Below are 19,336 nucleotides of genomic sequence, written 5' to 3' on the forward strand. Positions count from 1 at the left end.
ATAAAGTAACATTCCAATTTAGTGGGGAAAGGAAAGTCTATGCAATAAATGATATTGGAATGTTGAACAATGCTGTTTTTAAAGAAATAACATTAGTTCCTGCCTTACTCAGTAAACAAATAGAAATTCTAGATAAAGATGTATATTTTAAAATATAAGACCACAAAAATATTTAAAATTTAAATGAAGGTCTTAGGAGAAAATCTAGGAAAATATTTCTGGCATTGGAAAGATCTTCTTGAATAAGATTTTTTAAGAAACATTTGATAGACAACAATAATTGAATGATGTGGAATTGTAAACAAGAATATATAAAAATTCTAGGAGAAAAGAATTATCAAATGTAATAATTGAAAGGCTATTATCCTTAAATACTAAAAGTTGGTACAAATGAATGAGAAAAAAATTAGAAAATGTGCAACAAATCAAAATAGACACTTTATGCTGCCCCCAAAATGGCCAATAGATTCTCAAAATTTTTAAAAATGAAAATCAGTTTTATATGGAAATATTGTAGTTTTCTGACCAGATCAAAAAACATAAGAAAAACAGGCCCCAGTGCTGATGGCACTACATAAGAATATATACATATATCTATATAGATATTCATTGCTGTATTATAGCAATAATAAGAAAAATTATTACAACTTTCATATCTATCAATAAGGCAATAAATAAATTATAGTACACATATTAAAATGGAATGTTTTCTTTCTACTTTAAAAAAGGAATATTAATCATGGCATACAATTATGTGAAAACGCAAACGGAAGATTAAAATGTATAGGTTTTTTTTCCTCTCAGTATATCAGGACAATTTACATCATAAGTAACAGAAAATTTATCCCAGTTTGGTTTGTGTACAAAGGAAAACATCTTTGTTCCTGTAACTGAGAAGTATTTTTCTGGTATTGGGTTTACCCAAAGATTCAAGACGTAATCAGAGGCTCCATTTCTTCACGACTCTCAGCTCTCTCCTCTAGGGGCCAGAACCAAAGTGAGAGGAGTAAGGCTTTTACCTCAGGTACAAAATTTAAGAGGGTAAAAAAAAACTCAGTAAACAAGATTTATAATATTTTAATACAATCTTTTAGAAATGAAATTAATGCAAAATATCCACAATAAACAAAATTTCAAAATTTTAAATAAAGCTAGGTTCACAGTGCTATACTAAGCCATATTGGAACCTGAGGCAAAAGGAAAAATGGGAGCCCTCTATATACATGTTTTTGTGTCTTTTTAATAGTCAAATTTTTCCATTTTATTTTGAAAATTATATTTATGAGTCTCTTTGGTTAAATCCAGTAAAATTTTAATAAATTCAATGTTTATATACATAATATATCTAAAGTTAAGCTAATGTTGTAAGTTTTAATATACCTACTTTTCAATGTTATTTTTTAAGCCACTTTCATGTTCTGGAAAAATTAACCCTAGTCCCGGTCTTATATAGCAAAATGTCTGCAGCGATTCAAGCTGTCAAGATGTATACACTGAATAGTGGGCACTTATACTACATCATCCAGAGGCCTCGAGACAGTCTCATCTGAATCAACAGTTTATTGGGTTTACTCCAAAATAAACCTAAAAATCTCAAGAACCAAACAAATATTCTCTTCCAAGAAACTTACTCTATTCAAGAGAAAGTTTTTCCCCAACATGTGAAAGAAGCTGCCAGATGCAGACTCTGGGAAAAAATAGGACAGTATTTGTACCTCATCTGTAGGAAGAACCTCTTGGGTGAGGAGAGAGCATCTACTCTGCTAGGTCTCTAGGGAGCACCTAGGGAGCATTAATTAGACAGAAGTGGACCCCTGTAGAACTAGTCTCCAAAGATCACTGACTCAGAAAACAGAAAGGGTGGATAATCTATGTCCTACCTGCAGCAGCCCATTCATACTGCTAAAGACTCCATATATTTGGCTAACTAACACATATGGACACAGAGTAGAATAGATATGGATTGCTGCTAGTCAATATGTAGAATATTAAAGCCCTGCCTATATCTCCTAGACCTCAATATACATAGAAACCTGTGGAGATATAGAAAATAGTAGGTCAGAGGAGCTAAGTGGTGTGTGTGTGTGTGTGTGTATATATGTGTGTGTGTGTGTGTGTGTGTGTGTATCTGCGTGCATGTGCATAAGCAAATAATTTTCAGTTATAAAATTAGGTAATATTTAACAGTGAAGGGTCCAGAGATCAACTACCTCACCAACATTTCGTATTAGTCAATCCGCATAATGAACCCTATGCTAGATGCCAAAACTATAATAATAAATGAGACATATTCTCTGCCCTCACAGAGCTCAAGTTCTGGTGGTTTTATAGAGAAATTAATATTCAGTTTAAACTACAAATGTTATTGCTGTAGAGACCCAGAGAACAAGATGACCACCTCTGACTTTGGTGAGGCTCCAAAGAGGAGTTGACATCAATACTCTACCATTTGCCAGCTGTGTGGCCTTGATTATTTATTGTCTATGAGCCTTGGGCACCCCTGTATATAAAACAGAGATAGCAAAGTTACAATCTCATGAAATTGTATGAGGATTAAATAAACTAACGTGGCAGAGTGTTTAACATGGTTCCTAGCATAAGGTAATCTCTTAATAACATTAGCTATTGTTGCAATTATTATTATTATCATTAATATTACTATATAATAATGTATACCTATACAGTTATGTATTTGGAGATAATGATGGAAAAGTTAGAATCAGATTATTAATGCTGTTTAGAAATTAATTTGTAGTCCTGTGATTTCTAAACTGTGGACAATGGAATGCCAAGTTATTTTGGAGATGCAAATTGATGTGATATCAAAAAATTTACATGGACATAGATTTAAATATCTATGGTCAAACAAGTGTGGGAAACACTGCAAACTCTAGCTTTCTCTTAGACAGCCATGTTTGTGACTGCTCCTGTTTTGTACTCTGTTCCAGAGTTTCAGCATTTTTCACATTTACCCATGAAACTTCTTAATAAAACACCCATTTCAATACCTGATACTTATTTTTACAGAATGTTCTATGGAAAACACTTATGTAAGTAATGAAGAGGGCTTAAGAGTACTTCACAGAAAGTAATATGACTGGCTCTGTTTTTTAGAATTCTTAACATCAAGTCAATTTACAGTTTAAGTTACAGTGTAAAAGATTGAAAATATTGAAATCAGTTAAGAACTAATGCAATATCTGAGGAGAAAAATGATGAGTGACATAGTAATTGGTAGAGGCAATGTTAAGAATATTAACAACACTAGCGACTTATCATTAATAAATATTTTCAGATATTATGAGCTAAGGATTATGTTAAGTGCTGTGTATATGGTTTATTTCATTTATTTCATTTAATCTTCTCAACAACCCTATGAGGTACTATTGTTATCCCCATTTTATAGATGAAAAAAATTGAGGACTAAAAATGTTAAACAAATTTCACAAGTTCACACAGCTAGAAAACTATAGGGACAGGACTCGAATCCTGATACAACTCCAAATACATTTCAGGTAACTATTTAATGGTACAAGCAATGCGAGTAACAAGTAACTTCTTGAGGAGCAGGCCAGAAAGGGAGAAGTTGAAAAACTCGCTAGGGTTTCCAACTCAGTGAGGTTGATGGGGTCATCATAGTCTAGTTCCCCAAAACAGGAACAGGAACAGGAAGAAAAGCTAGCGTGAGAGGGAGTTCATAGGTAGGTTTATGCATTTAAAACTCAAAAGAGTCCTAGCATGGAAAGAGAGACGTGGGACTCAGTATAGATGATGATTGAAAAAATGATTATATACAGCATTTTCTGGAAAAGCATGAAAGAGACAACTTTGTACACTTGAAACTTATTGGATTTTGTTAATCAATGTCACCCTTCTGTCCAAGAAATTAATTAATTATTTTTAAAGAGACAACCTACAACTTTGCTAACCTCACCATGAATAATGCACTAAAATTTCTAACATTGGAGATATTAAGAAGTCAGGTAGAAGAGAAAATCAAGAATGCCCTGTTCCCTCCTACTCTTGTCTAGTCCCTGGAGTAAAAAGCACCATGATAAGCAGGTTATTTGCCACCATGATGTCGAACTGTCTTTGCGAGGAATTGGTTTACTAATTGCTAGGTTTGTGGACTAATTTAGCTAATTATTTCAGTGCATGATAAAGATGCATCTTCTAACCTCAGAGAAGTAATTCCACTCTCATTCATTTCTTAAACATTTATTATGTACCAGGTATTTTGTAATGCACTAAGAGTACAAATATGAATAACATGCACTCTTCTGATTTCAAGGAGTTTATAGTGAGTTGGGAGTATAGATAAATAAACAACCCATTACAATTCATTACATGCATTTGGAGATTGTACAAGATGCAATAGACATGCAAAGATAGCATCCTTGCATTGCCTAGAAAAATCAGGAAAGTCTTTTCAAGAAAAGCAATTCTTGAACTGAAATTTGAAGAATGAATAGTTTTCCAGGTGGCTGAATGGCATGCATTGCAGTTTTCCAAAAACATCTGCCATTACAGAAGTGGCTGGAGAGCTACTTGATTATGTACAAAGAATCTATACATTTGGGGGTAAAAACCTGGAACCCTTTCAGATGTTAAATATAAAATTATTTTTATCCATTTATTCATAACTCACTTTATATGGTGTTCAACTTCCTGTTTCTGGAATACATCTGAGATACAGAGGATACCAAATGTTTATATCAGAGGCATGTACACTTAGTTATTATTTTTGTGTTATGGAAGAGGGATATGAAAAGAGGTTAGAGAAAACAAAGAAACAGGAGGAGACAAAGAGGAAGAGCCAGAAAAAGATAAAAGAGAGGGAGAAGAGTTGGAGGAAGAGGAGGAGGATGAAGAAGAAAGAAGAGAAACAAAGAGAAAAACAGGAAGAGAAAAAAGAGAAACAAAAGCCATCCCAGTTCAGAAAACCTCTATTTTACCCCTAGTTTCCTTGATAAAGCTGGGAGTGGGGATTCATGGGGAGCCATTAGCCCAGGGTGGAAGCACAGCACCAAGCCTTGATATCGAAGAACCAGTGGGCTACACCCTCTCGGATCTGCTTAGTCTTCACACCATAGACAATGGGGTTGAGCATTGGTGGTACCACCACATAAAGGTTGGCCAGCAGGATATGGACATGTCGAGGAATGTTACGTCCAAAGCGGTGGGTCAATAAGGTAAAGAAGGATGGAACATAAAACATGAGGATAACACAGAGGTGGGAGCCACAGGTGCTGAGAGCCTTGTGCCGGGCATCCTGGGAGGGCAAATGAAACACCGCTCGGAGGATAAGCAAGTAAGACACAGCGATGAGGATCACATCCAAGATGACCATGACAATGGGCACTGAGAAGCCATACCAGATGTTAACAGTGATATCAGCACAGGCTAAGCGGGCCACTCCAATATGCTCACAGTAGGAATGGGGGATGATGTTGGTCCGGCAGAAAGGCAGTCGCTTCAGCAAGAAGATCACTGGGAAGATGATGCAGAAGCTTCGGGTGACAATAGCCAGAGCAATCCTTCTCACAACTGGCCATGTTAACACTGTTGTGTAATGCAGAGGGGCACAGATGGCCACAAAGCGGTCAAAAGCCATCGCCAATAGAATGGCTGACTCTCCCACAAACATCACATGGACAAAGAAAACTTGGGTGACACAGGCATCAAAGGCAATGTCATGGGCATGGAGCCAAAAAATGGCTAGGGCTTTGGGTACAGTAGTGGTGGACAGCAGGACATCTGTGACAGCCAGCATAGAAAGAAAAAAGTACATCGGCTCATGAAGATTCCGTTCTGTGATGATGACCACTATCAGAATACTGTTCCCCAGAACTGCAGTGATATACATGAAGCAGAGGGGTATGGACAGCCAATTGTGATACGCCTCCAGCCCAGGGATGCCGAGTAGGACAAAAACTGCAGGGTGGAAGATGGTAAGGTTGGTATAAGTCATGACGAACTTTAGGGTCCTCTCTATAATGACTTAGAAGCTGAAGAGTCTGCTGAAAGTGATAGGAACACAAAACACCTCTAAGTATACACTGAGATCACAAAAGATAGCATGGTTGTGGAAAGAAGGTTACCCTACATGTGAAGGACTTTCAATTCATGCAGTGGCTTCTGAGGGCTCCATCTCAGCCCTGCTGAGGATTCTCAGCAGGAGGCTTCTAGGCTAATTTAAGAAAGGGTCACAGGTAAGAAAGAGGAAAGCCACAGGTACAAGGAGGCACATCCAAAGTCTCACAGAAAGTATTTCCCAGAGCCCATGGCAAGAAAAAAAAAAAAAAGCCAAAATGGTAAAGAAGGATCATGAAGCCAAGGCTGAGTGAGAAAGAACGCACACAGTAGGTGAGGACAGAGTTCTGGAGCCAGACTTCCTGGGGTAATTTCCCAGTTTTTCCTGACTAGCTGGATGATCTTAGGCAAGTTACTTTACTTTTGCATGTCCCCATCTTTTAATTTGTAAGATGTGGTAATAATATACTCTGCAAGGTAATTAGGATTAAATGAGTCAATTCATATACAGTGCTATTTTTAGAATAGTAGGTTATTGCTATTGCTGTTATTATTATTTATAAACCTGTTTGGCCATCATCCTATTTTATTTTTTCCAATAGCCAACACACCAAATGAATAATCAGCAACGTTAAAGTTTTATTTTTTATCCAATTATGACCAAAGGGAATTTCTTCCCCAGGAATAAAAAAGAGGGGAAAGAATGAGAGAAGTTCCCAAAAAGAGACAAATACCCTGAAACAGATTTCTCCAATGCACCTGGTGTCTCAGAATAAGATCAGAGGGCTTTGGGTGATACACCTGGCAGGTCCACCAATGATGAACTTAGCTTGGATGAGTGCTTCCTGGCAGGCTTTATTCAAAAGCTTTGAAAATCCCCATGTGTCTGAGCAGAAACAAAGTGTATCTCTATCCTTTACAGAATCCCCAGGGATATGAGAATGATAGGAGTCATAGCTTCAGCTCTAGAGCTAAGGAGAGCTGAGAATCATAGGGAAATTTCAGTCCTTCAGGCTAAAGAGAAATGGAGTCACTTTAATTTTATGCTTTTTCTTTTTCTTCCTAGTGTCTTTTCTTTCTGTGAGTCCCATCCAAACCTAGTTTTTGATTACACCTATTCCTTCTGTAGGGGAAGGCCTTTTATGTCTTTATGCAATCTTAATTTTGGAAGACTCTCCTAATGTCATAACAACATATGAAAGTGTACCCACAACCCACATCAGATATAATTGGTGAATAATATAGAACTAGAGTTACTTTTTTACCTAGTTATATTATCCAAACATTCATTTAAATAAGTATTAATTCCATTTTGCCATTTTCCTTGTGTATATACTTAAGGTCTCATATTTTTCATAGCTCTTAGATTCTGTAAATGCACAGGCTCTACACACTGAAGCCATATCTCTAATGGATAAAACAGTCTGCCCCTCTACCTCAGGTTATAAGGGTGGCCTCTGCTTGCAGAACAATATATAGAAGTATTCATTGTGAGATATGTCACAAGAAATTTACTTCTAATAATATATAATGTACCAAAATTTGTAAATGGTTTATACTTCTAATAAGTTGGAGCAAATTCAGATTCTTACCTCTAACAACCTCACTCTTGCTCACATCCACTTAAAGCCAGAATGTAAAATGTTTTTATACTCTAAAACAAGTGTTATCTGCACTGCAGAGGCACTGAGACACTCTTCCAAGTGATTCACTTTTTTAAATAAATAAACACCTTAGGAAAATTTTCCACTACCCATTTGTTTCACTCCCTATAAACACTTTGGGGATTTTGTCCAAATTTGAGCAAATGTCATCTGTTCTATTGTTATGATGTGACGGTAAAATGTAGAGAACCCCAGCTTCAAGGCACAACCTCTTCTCCTAATCTCTATACCTGTTCTGCAAAATAAGAATTGTTTTACTATAGACATATCTTTCATCCATATTACTAAGAGAAAGTTTCCTCAAGAGTTTTCACTTCGGGACTGGAGAATTCACGATACTAAGCACAGAATCTGGCACATTGTAGGTACTTAAGAAATATTTGAAAAAATAAACCATGGAATTAGTGAATCAATCTTTTACTAGATTTGTTAGTTGCACTGGTCATCAAAACTGAGCCATTTTTATGAATAGCCCTCAATGACAGCCCTGCCCTGGTATAGTCTGATTCTGACCATCCTATAGACTGAACTCAAACAATTTATTAAGATGTCTCTCTTCCCTCACATTCTCCTGGTCCTCTTCCTGACCCATCTCTGCATTCTCATTTCTATCTCTAACCAGTGTCCACCTGCTAGTCCCACTGACATCTCCCCCAGTGCCCATGGTCCCCACTCTGTTCTCTGTCACGCTGCAATCCCTCTCTCACTGTTTGTCACACTGACTTCTTGTTTTTCTACCACATATCCATTTCATCTCTCTCAGCTCTGGTCTTTGTCCTTTACAGATACTTCTATACACACACACACACACACACACACACACACACACACACACTCAGAATCACACTCCTGCCAATCCTGACCCCTACCACCATCAATGCTCTTTAACTCACCTACTACATCACAATATCAGATGAAGGATCAAGAAAGTCGTAGAGAAGAGCTACAAACTTTGCTTGTTCTGAGAGAAGGGGAAAGAAAAGAAAAGAGAAAACTGGACTGCTTATGTTGACATGAGGGCTACGGATGTTCCTGCCCCATACAGGGTGCTTATATTTAGAGACAGAGAAGCCACATGCTTTCTTCTGGAGGCAGGTGCCAGAGTCACTCCTGGGATCACTGAGCATGGGGGTCAATGAACCAAAGGAGCAGTGAAAACCTTTCCTCTAATGCCAAGAGGGAACTCTAATTCTAGGGATAATTAGTAGCTGCAGACAAAATGTACACAAAGCATTTGAAAACACAGCATGAGAGGAGTGACAGAAATCCCAACAATAAAATAATAATGTAACAGCAGCTAACATTTGTTGAACCCTTACAACATCCCTGTGCTAGGGTTTAACATATTATCTCATTCAATTCTCAAAAGAATCCGATAAGACACTATAATTATTTTCATTCAGCAGATGAGAAAATAGAAGCTTAGAGAGAATAAGTAGTTAATAAGAAAAGAAGATAAAAGCCCTCATGTGAGCATGTCAAAGTGTTCAGACTCAGACCAGAAACACTGATTAAAGGAGATGAGCAGAATCATTTTGAAGCAACTCTGCAGGGCCAATCACTCAAGTTCAAAGAAAAAGAGGAACAGAATAAATAAAAGGCTGATAAAAATTTTCACACAATTAAAAACAAATTTTCCTTTTTGTGAGCACTTAATTAAAGCATTCTAATGGAGGTGCATAATTGTTCCCAACTCATCTTCTAACATTTGGTGCAAAGAAGTTGCTAGGAATGAAAAAATCATAACACCAAATTTAATAACCTAGAAGAAATGGACCAGTACTTATAAAAATACAACCTTCCTACACTGAATCAAGATGATCTGGAAAATCTAAATAGATCAATTAGCAGTATGGAAATAGAAACAATCATCAAAAACCTGCCAAAAAGTAAAAGTCCAGGACCAGATAGCTTCACCAGGGGATTCTACCAAACACTCAAAGAAGATTTAACACGTATTATTCTCAAACTCTTCCAAAAAATTGAAGAGGAGGCAATACTTCCCAACGCATTTTATGAGGCCAATATTACTCTGATACCAAAACCTGGTAAAGAAAACACACAAAAGAGAAAACTACACACCAATATTTCTCATGAACAGATGCAAAAATCCTAAATAAGATACTAGTTAACTGAGTACATCAACATATTAAAAAGATTATACACCGTGATCAAGTGGGTTTTATCCCATAGGCACAGGGATGGTTCAACATATGCAAAGCAATTAATGTGATATACCACATAAACAAATTAAAGCATATGAATTATATGATTATATCAATAGATGCAGAAAAAGCCTTTGACAAGATACAGCATCCATTTATGATTACAACACTTCACAAAATCAGTAAAGAAGGAAAGGACCTTAACATAATAAAGGCCATCTATGACAAACCCTCAGCCAACATTATACTTAATGATGAAAAACTCAAAACGTTCCGTCTAAGATCAGAAACAAGGCAAAGCTGTTCACTATCGGCACAGTCATCCAATATAACATTGGAGATCCTAGTGAGTACAATCGGACAAGAGAAAGATATAAAAGGAAACCAAATAGGAAACAAAGAAGTCAAACCGTCACTATTTGCAGATGACATGATTCTCTATATAGAAAACCCTAGACTCCATAAGAACACTACTAGAAACAATAAGCAAATACAGTGATCTCTGGATACAAAATCAACATTCAAAAATCCATAGCTTTCCTATACTCTAATAATGAAGTATCAGAAAAAAAAGTGGAAAAAAATAATTCTTTCTGGAATTGCAACATAAAGAAGAAACTACCTAGGAATAAATTTAATGAAACATGTGAAGGACCTATATAATAAAAACTACAAGACCCTACTAAAAGAAATCGAAGAAGATATAAAGAAATGGAAAGATATTCCATGTTTTTTGATTGGAAGAATCAACATAGTTAAAATGATCATATTACCTAAAGCATTATACAGATTTAATGCAATCCCCATCAAAATCTCATTGGTATTTTTTAAAGAAATAGAACAAAAAATTATCAGATAGTATGGAAGCACAAAAAACCCACATTGCCAAAGCCATCCTGAGAAAAAAGAATGAGGCTGGAGGCATCGCTCTGCCTGACTTCAAATTATACTACAAGGTGACAGTAATCAAAATGGCATGGTATTGGCAGCAAAACAGACACATGAACCAGTGGAACAGAATCAAGAGTCCAGAAGTAAACCCATACTCATATGGGCTAATAGTGATTGACAAGAAAGCCAAAAACATACAGTAGAGAAAGGAAAGCCTCTTCAACAAATGGTACGGGGAAAACTGGAAAGCCACTTGCAAAAGAATGAAACTAGACTGTTGTCTATCACCACGCACCAAAATTAGCTCAAAATGGATTAAGAACCTGAATATAGCACCTGAAACCATAAAAAGCATAGAAGAAAACATAAGAACTAAACTCAAGGACCCTAGACTTAAAGAGGATTTTATGAATTTGACCTCAAAAGCAAGGGAAGTAAAAGCTAAAATAAATGAATGGGACTACATCAAACTAAAAAGCTTCTGCTCAGCAAAAGAAATTGTCAACAAAGTAAAGAGACAACAATCCAAACAGGAAAATATATTTGCAACCAAGGCTCTGATAAGGGCCTAATATCGAAAATATACAAAGAACTCATACAAGTCAATAATAACAAAAAAAACCCAAACGATCCAATCAGAAAATGGGCAGAGGACCTGAACAGACACTTCTCCTTAGAGAACATACGAATGATCAAAAAATATTTGAAAAGATGCTCAACATCACTAGTTATTAGGGAAATGAAAATCAAAACCACAATGAGATATCATCTCACACCTGTTAGAATAGCTACAATCAACAGGACAAGTCATAACCAAAGTTGGAGAGGATAGGGAGAAAAAGGAACCCTCATGCACTGCTGGTGGGACTGCAAATTGGTACAACCACTGTGGAAAACAGTATGGAGGTTCCTCAAAAAACTAAGAATTGATCTACCATATGATCCAGCAATCCCACTACTGAGTATTTACCCCAAAGACTTGAAAATCCATATCCAAAAAGATATTTGCACACCGATGTTCATAGCAGCATTATTCACAGTGGCCAGCACATGGAAGCAATCAAAGTGTCCTATGATAGATGATTGGCTAAAGAAGGCGTGGTATATATATACAAAGGAATATTACTCAGCCATCAGAAGAGATGTAATACTGCCATTTGTGACAACATGGATGGACCTCAAGATAATCATGTTATGCGAAATCAGCCAGACAGAAAATGTTGAAAATCACATGATATCACTTATATGTGGGATATAAATCTAAAAGCAACAAACGAACAGGACAAACAAATAGACTCATGGACATGGACTGTAGACTAGTGGTTACCAGAGGGTAGGGAGTGGGGGAGGTAAGGGTTGGTAGACAGTTAAAGAGGGTCAAATATAGGGTAGTAGTGGGAGGATGAAGTGGATAAAGGGGATCAAATATATGGTAGCTGAAGAAAATGACTTTGGGTGGTGAACACACAATAGAATATACAGATGTCACATTATAATGTACAACTGAAAATTATATAATTGTATTAACCAATGTTACCTCAATAAACATAAAAAAAAAAAAGTTGCAAGGAATCCCACACTTAAGAATTTACCCGAGAGAAATAAAGACATAAGTCCACAAAAGCCCTGTACACAAATGTTTATAACGGCTTAATTCATAATAGCCAAAAACTGGAAACAATCCAAATATCCATCAGGAGAAAAATGGATAGACAAATTGTAATGTATTTATATGATAGAATACTATTTAGCAATTAAAATTAAAAGAAGCTACTAAAACATTCAACAATACATATTAAACTCAAGATTATTAGTTGTGTGAAAGAAGCCATATACAAAAGCCTACATATTATATGACTCTATTTATATGACATTCTACAACAGACAAAAACTAGTCCGTGATGACAAAAACTAGAATAGTGATTGCCCCTGATGGGGGAGAAAGCAGAAGGGAGTTTCTTTGGTGGAAATATTTTATATATTGAGAGGAGTCTAAGTTACATGGGTGTCTGTATTTGTTAAAAAAAAAAAAAAGGATTTTATGGAGCATCAAGGAGGAATAAAGATCAAAGAAAGGAACAGAAACAAGGATAAATTCTCATGAGCTTTTTATACCACATTTAATGGTTAAAACAAAAATTATAACACCACCTGATACTCAAGATAACTATATTTAAAAGTAAGAAGAGTAAAGGGAACTAAATGGAACTGAGATTTCCACACTTTACTAAAAGTATTCAAATGTTGATACCAGTGGCCATACACTCAAAAACCCTATAAATAAAATTGTTCAAATAACCTACAGAAAGACAAGAAAATAGAAACAGAGAAATGAGACACAGAAGAAACAAACAGAAACAAATAATAGAATGGCAGGCTTAAGCTCTAACATGTTAGTAATTAACTTTGACTGTAAATGATCTAATTATATTAATTAAAGAAGAGATTGGTTTAAAAATAATAACCCGATTATATACTGTTTTTAAGAAAGTCAATCCAAATTCAATGATGTGAGTAGATTAAAAACAAAAAGATGGAAAAATATAAATTAGGATGAAAAAAATATCATGAAAACAGTCATTCAAAAAAGCGGAAATAGCTATATTAATATCAGAAAAAGTAGACTTCAAAGCAAAGAAAATTACTAGTAACAAAGAGACACATTACATAATGATAAAGGATGAATTCACCCAGAAGATATGATGATCCTAAGTAAGTACACACCAAACAATGGAGCCTCAAAACCATGAAGCAAAAACTGCAAGAACTGAAAGGAAAAACAGATAAATCACTATTAAATTGAGGACTTCAATAGCACCCTCAGAGTTAAAGTTCTGTCTCAGTAACTGATAGAACTACTAAACAGTACAACAACAAAGATATTGAAACAACTGACCAATACCATCAGCCAACAGAATCTGGTAACCTGTAGAAGACTCCATCCAACAACAGCAGAATATACTTTTTTTCAAGCACCCATGGATGTTTACCAAGATAGACCTTATCCTGGATCATAAAACAACCCTCAGGAAAAATTTTTTTTAAGGCAGAGATCTAATATACATCATTTAAGATACATACGCAATTATAGTTAGAATAAATGCTTGAAAAAAGCATACAGTTTGGTCTTTTTTCTGTGTAGCCAATATAGTAGAAACATGGAAATATACATACCAAAATATTAACAATGCGTAGGCTTTCTAAGAAGTGGTATCAAAAGTGCTGTTTTTTTTTCTTTTTGCTTATTTCTACATTCTAATTTTGCTACAAGAGTACATGAGTTATATTACAAAAATCTTAGTTTATGTTTTAGAATCACAAGTGTATTCGACTGAACTTTATTATTAATCCAGGCTATTTTTCTAAAGTTCTCTTTAATGCGTGTGGTGATCCATTTGTTAAGTCAAAGGAAGCATGACAGCATAGTTATATTAACTATTGAATTGTTCACATTATTCAAGTTACTTTCATTACTTTATAATACAATACTATTAAAATAGATAACTTCCTCATTTAATAGTTATTATTGTGGAAACTATAAAATGTTCCCTGGGTCATGAATATGAAAATTTTAAAGATAAAGGTTTAAAACATACATTTTGAAAGACTCCATTTTATTTTTTAAGGAAAATAGAACTCATTGCAATGCCATTAATATTTTATTTTAATTAAGTGCCATGTAAGAGTAACATTGTCATGTTTGAATGCCAAAAGGAAACATGCTTAGATCATTGGAATTTATTGGTTCACATAAGATTAAGTAGGGGAGAAAGAACACTGTTAAGTTGGTAATGGTTGTGACTTCTTTGGGGGATTATGGTGGTTCTATTTTCACTTTGTTTAATTTTTCTATATTTCTAACCATTTCCTTAAAAATTAAAATATGCATGTCTAAGATAATGTCAAAAATTCTTTAAAAGTGAGATGTTTAATTTTATGTGTCAGATGACTGGGCTAAGAAATGCCCAGATAGCTGGTAAAACACCATTTCTGGGTGTGTCTGTGAGGGGATCTTCAAAAGAGATTAAAATTTGAATCAGTAGACAAATAAAAAAGATTGCCCTCAGCAATGCAAGTAGGCATCACTCAGTTCAGTTAAAAGCCTGACCAAAACAAAAAGGCAAAGGAAGGGCAAATTCCTTCTCTCTGTTTGAATTGAGATATCTATCTTTTCCTGCCGCCATAATTCAGCTCATCCAATTCTCAGGCTTTTGGAATCAGGTCAAGATTTACATTCTCAGGCTTTCAACTCAGATTGAATTACACCATCAGCTTTCCTGATTGTCCAGCTTGCAGGTGATAGATCACAGGACTTCTCTACCTTCATAACGACATAAGTCCATTCCTATAATAAATTTCCTCTTATAGATTAGATAGATAGATAGATAGATAGATAGATAGATAGATAGATAGATAGATAGATGGATGGATGGATGGATGGATGGATGGATGGATGGATGGATGGATAGACAGACAGACAGACAGACGATAGATAGATAAGAAACAGAGAAAGGAAGGGAGGGAGAGGGGAGGGAGGGAGGATGGATGGATGGATGGATGGATGGATGGATGGATGGATGGATGGATGGATGGATCGATGGATCGATGGACGGACGGACAGACAATGTACAGACAGATGAGTGGACAGACAGACAAATCTCTTCAAAAAATGATGTTGGGAAAATGATATATATTCACATGCAAAAGAATGAACTTGGACTCTCTTACCTTACATAATTTACAAAATCAACTCAAAGTAGATTAAATACTTAAACATAAGACTTAAAACCATAAACTTCTAAATGAAAGCATGGGAGGTTATAAAACATTGACATTGGTTTTGACAATGAGTTTTTAATATGACACCAAAAACACAGGCAATGAATGCAAAAATTAACGGGTTGGATTCCATTAACCTGAAAGACTTCTGCACATCAGAGGAAACAATCAACACAATGAAAAGGCAACCTGCGGAATGAGAGAAAATATTGGCAAACCACGTACCTGATATAGGGTTTATATCCAAAATATATAAGGGACTCATACAACTCAATAACAAAAGAACTCAATTTAAAAATGGGCAAATGACCTAAATAGACATTTCTCCAAAGAAGACATACAAATGGCCAACAGGTATATGAAAAGATATTCAACATCACTAATCATTAGATAGCTGCAAATCAAACCCACAATGTGCTATCACCTCACACCTATTATTTCAAAAACAAAAGATAAGTTTTGGCAATTATGTGAAAAAAAGGGAATCCTGCTATACTGTTAGTAGGAATGTAAATTAGTGCAACCACTATAAAAACTTTATGACGTTTCCTTATAAAATTAAAATTAGAACTAGTGCAATGCAGCCATCCCACTTCAGCCTATTCATCCAAAGAAATTGAAATCAGGATCTTAAAGAGATATCTGTACTCTTATATTCACTGCAGGATTATTCACAATAGCCAAGATGTGGGAAAAAATATTCATAGATAAGTGAAAGAATAAAGAAAATGTGGTATATACACAAAATGGAATATTTTTGAGCCTTAAAAAGGAAGAAAATCTAGCCATTTGGAACAGCATGGACAGATATTATATTAGGGAAATAAGCAGACAGACAAAGACAAACATTGTATGATCTCATTTATATGTGGAATCTAAAAATAGTCAAACTCACAGAAGCAGAATGCTGGTTGCCTATGGCTGGGCTAGAGGGAAATGGAGAGGAGATGGTCAAAGAACATGAAGTTTTAGTTATACAAAATAAATAATATCTGGAGGCCTACTATTCAGCGTAGTGCCCATAGCTAATAATACTGTTTTGTATACCTAAAGTCTGCTACAAGTGTTGATTTTGTGTTGTGTCTTACTATCAAAATAATAATAATTAATAATAATAGTATTAATGAGATTAAGAGAAAAACTTGGGAGGAGATTGTTATGTTTATGGCTTTGATGGTGTCGGTGGTTTCACAGATACAAACTTATACCCAAACTCATTGAGTTGCATACATTAAATATGTACTGCTTTTTTAATGTTGATCATACCTCAATAAAGTGGTAACAAAAACACAATGTCATTTACAATTAATCTCAAAAAAAAATGAAATACTTAGGTAAACTTAAAACAGACATAGGATCTATATGCTGAAAATTGCAAAATGCTGGTAATAGAAATCAAAGAAGACCTAAAGAGAGACATACTGTGTTTATGGAGTAGAAGGTTCAACTTTATAGATTACAGTTCTCTCCAAATAGACCTTTAAACTTAATGCAATCCTATCAAAATGCCAGCAAGAACTTCTTTGTGGGCATAACTTATTCTAAAATTTACATGGAAAGATACAGAATCTAGAATAACTTTAAAAGGGAAAAATAAAGTGGAAATACTCTAGCTGATGTTATAGCCTACCATATAGCTACAGTATTCAAAACAGTACAGTATTGACAGTACTGATAGACACATAAATCAATATACCAGAATAGAGAACTTAGAAATAGACCCCACAAAAATGCCCAAAAGATTTTTTACAAAGGTACAGAGCAATTCAATAGACAAATGACGCTGGAGCAATCAGTCTTTCACATGCAAAACAACTTTCTTAAACTAAACCTCACACCTTATACAAAATTTAACTCAAAAAGGATCACAGACAAGTGAAAAATATAAAATTGGAAGAATTTTTAGGAAAAAAAAACATGGGAGAAAAATCTTTGGGATCTAGATTTAAACAGAATTCTTTGACTTGACACCAAAAGCTCAGTCCATCAGAAGGAAAAAAGTAAGGTGAATTTCATCAAAATTTAAAACTTGCTCTTCAAAAGACCCTCTGAAAAAAATGCAAAGGCAAGCTACAGACTAGGAGAAAATATTTGCAATTATATGTTCAACAAAAAACTAGGATCTAAAATATATTAAAAACTCTCAACATAAAAAAATTACAATCTAATTAGAAACTGGTAAAAGGCAAGAAGAGGCATTTTACTAAAAAGGATATATAGATGGCATATAAACACATGAAAAATATCCAGCATCACCAGCCATGAAATAAATACAAGTTAAGACCAAAATGACATATCAATAACAACCTCTTGGAAGAGCTAAAAATAGACAATAAAAATAGACAACACCAATAAAATGAAAGTTAAAGAATATAAACGGTATGAATAAAACTGCAAAATGCTTTGAACATAGTAATATTCAAATATCACAAAGCTTTCAAAATGAGGCAAATACAGTTCTTATCTGCAATGAAGTTGTGATGAGGCCCCCAAAAGAAAAAAAAGCTAAGGATTCAATGACAACAAACTAAGCACAAGAAGCAAAATCAGAAAGTGGACGATAACTCTGTGACAACATATTAACTAGACCCAAGAGATAGTCCATGCCCAGGCTCTTTAGACTATGAAACAACTCTATGGCTTTGCTCCCTCCACACAAAAAGGGAGAAGGATGAGCTAAGAACACATACACAGAAGTGACTGGCCAATACAAAAAGTGGCCTTGGAACTGTTCACATTGCAGAGGAGGCAGATTTGAGGAATGTGAAAACAGAGACAAAACTAACATTTGCAATGACTCCTCGGCTCAGATCAGTGACACTCCTAACAGTGCAGCAACTTCTACAGGGTGTTTCGTATTACTTTCAGTGCAAAAACCAAGAGAATGGAGAAGGGATGCTGGCCAGGTAATTATGGAACATTAAGTGTGTCATTAGGGAAGCCGGAAATCACAGTTGCAGGCAGTTGAGGGTGGAGAATCACGTAACATAAAATTCACAATGGTAACTACAGAAGAGAGGCAGAAAAGTCCTAAGATGTGTTGTGTATGAAAGATATAGTAAAGAAGATAAAGAAAACACTGATTTGGGTGGATGCAAAAGTACTCAAACTAATTTGGAGGTCAGGAGAAAAGCTATTTTATTTGCTTATAGATTTAAGGCAAAGCAAATTGGCTGCTCCTTCAACCTTGAATGGGTGCTTTGGTCTAGGGAAGAAAAGGGAAAGCAAGGCTAAAGAGAATGAAATTACCCATGATAAAAAGATGGACACCAATCTGATTTAGTTTTATGAAGCCAACAGAACTCTCAAATGATATAGTCATTAAGAGAATCCACTTTGGACTCAAAATGACCTGGATTCAAAATCCGGACTCATTAGAAGTTTGAGGATCAGAAGTAAGCTACACACGTCTCAGTTATTTCATTTGAAAAATGGATAATATATTGAATGAGATGCTATAGAGTGCTTAGTTCAGTGTCTGACTCATGCCAAGTGTACAATAAATCATAACTAGAGAGACAACAAGTGTTGGCAAGGATACAGAGTAACTAAAAATCTCAAACAATGTTGTTGGGAATGCAAAATAGTAAAACTACTTTGGGAAAGCATTTGTTAGTTTCTTAAATACACACTTACCATGTGATACAGTGATACAGTGATCCTGCTCCTAGATATTTAAACAAGAGAAATGAAAACATAATTCTACACAAAGATTTGTATGCAAATTTTCACCACAGCTCTATGTATAATAGTTAAAAAAAATGAAAATAAAATATCTATCAAAAGGTTAATGGATAAACAATT

At 35.1% G+C, this 19,336-nt stretch overlaps 1 protein-coding gene across 1 annotated transcript; it reads right to left on the reverse strand.

The window, feature by feature from the left end:
• Nucleotides 1-4,857: 4,857 nt before the first annotated feature.
• LOC107504382 (olfactory receptor 52B2) lies at nt 4,858-9,517 on the reverse strand. Its single transcript, XM_016133531.2, has one exon. It carries the CDS (start codon nt 5,969-5,971, stop codon nt 5,003-5,005), a length of 969 nt encoding a protein of 322 aa, XP_015989017.2. The 5' UTR covers nt 5,972-9,517; the 3' UTR covers nt 4,858-5,002.
• Nucleotides 9,518-19,336: the final 9,819 nt, after the last annotated feature.

This window comes from Rousettus aegyptiacus, unplaced genomic scaffold (genome assembly GCF_014176215.1).
Source record: "Rousettus aegyptiacus isolate mRouAeg1 unplaced genomic scaffold, mRouAeg1.p scaffold_m13_p_5, whole genome shotgun sequence".
Taxonomy (NCBI): domain Eukaryota; kingdom Metazoa; phylum Chordata; class Mammalia; order Chiroptera; family Pteropodidae; genus Rousettus; species Rousettus aegyptiacus.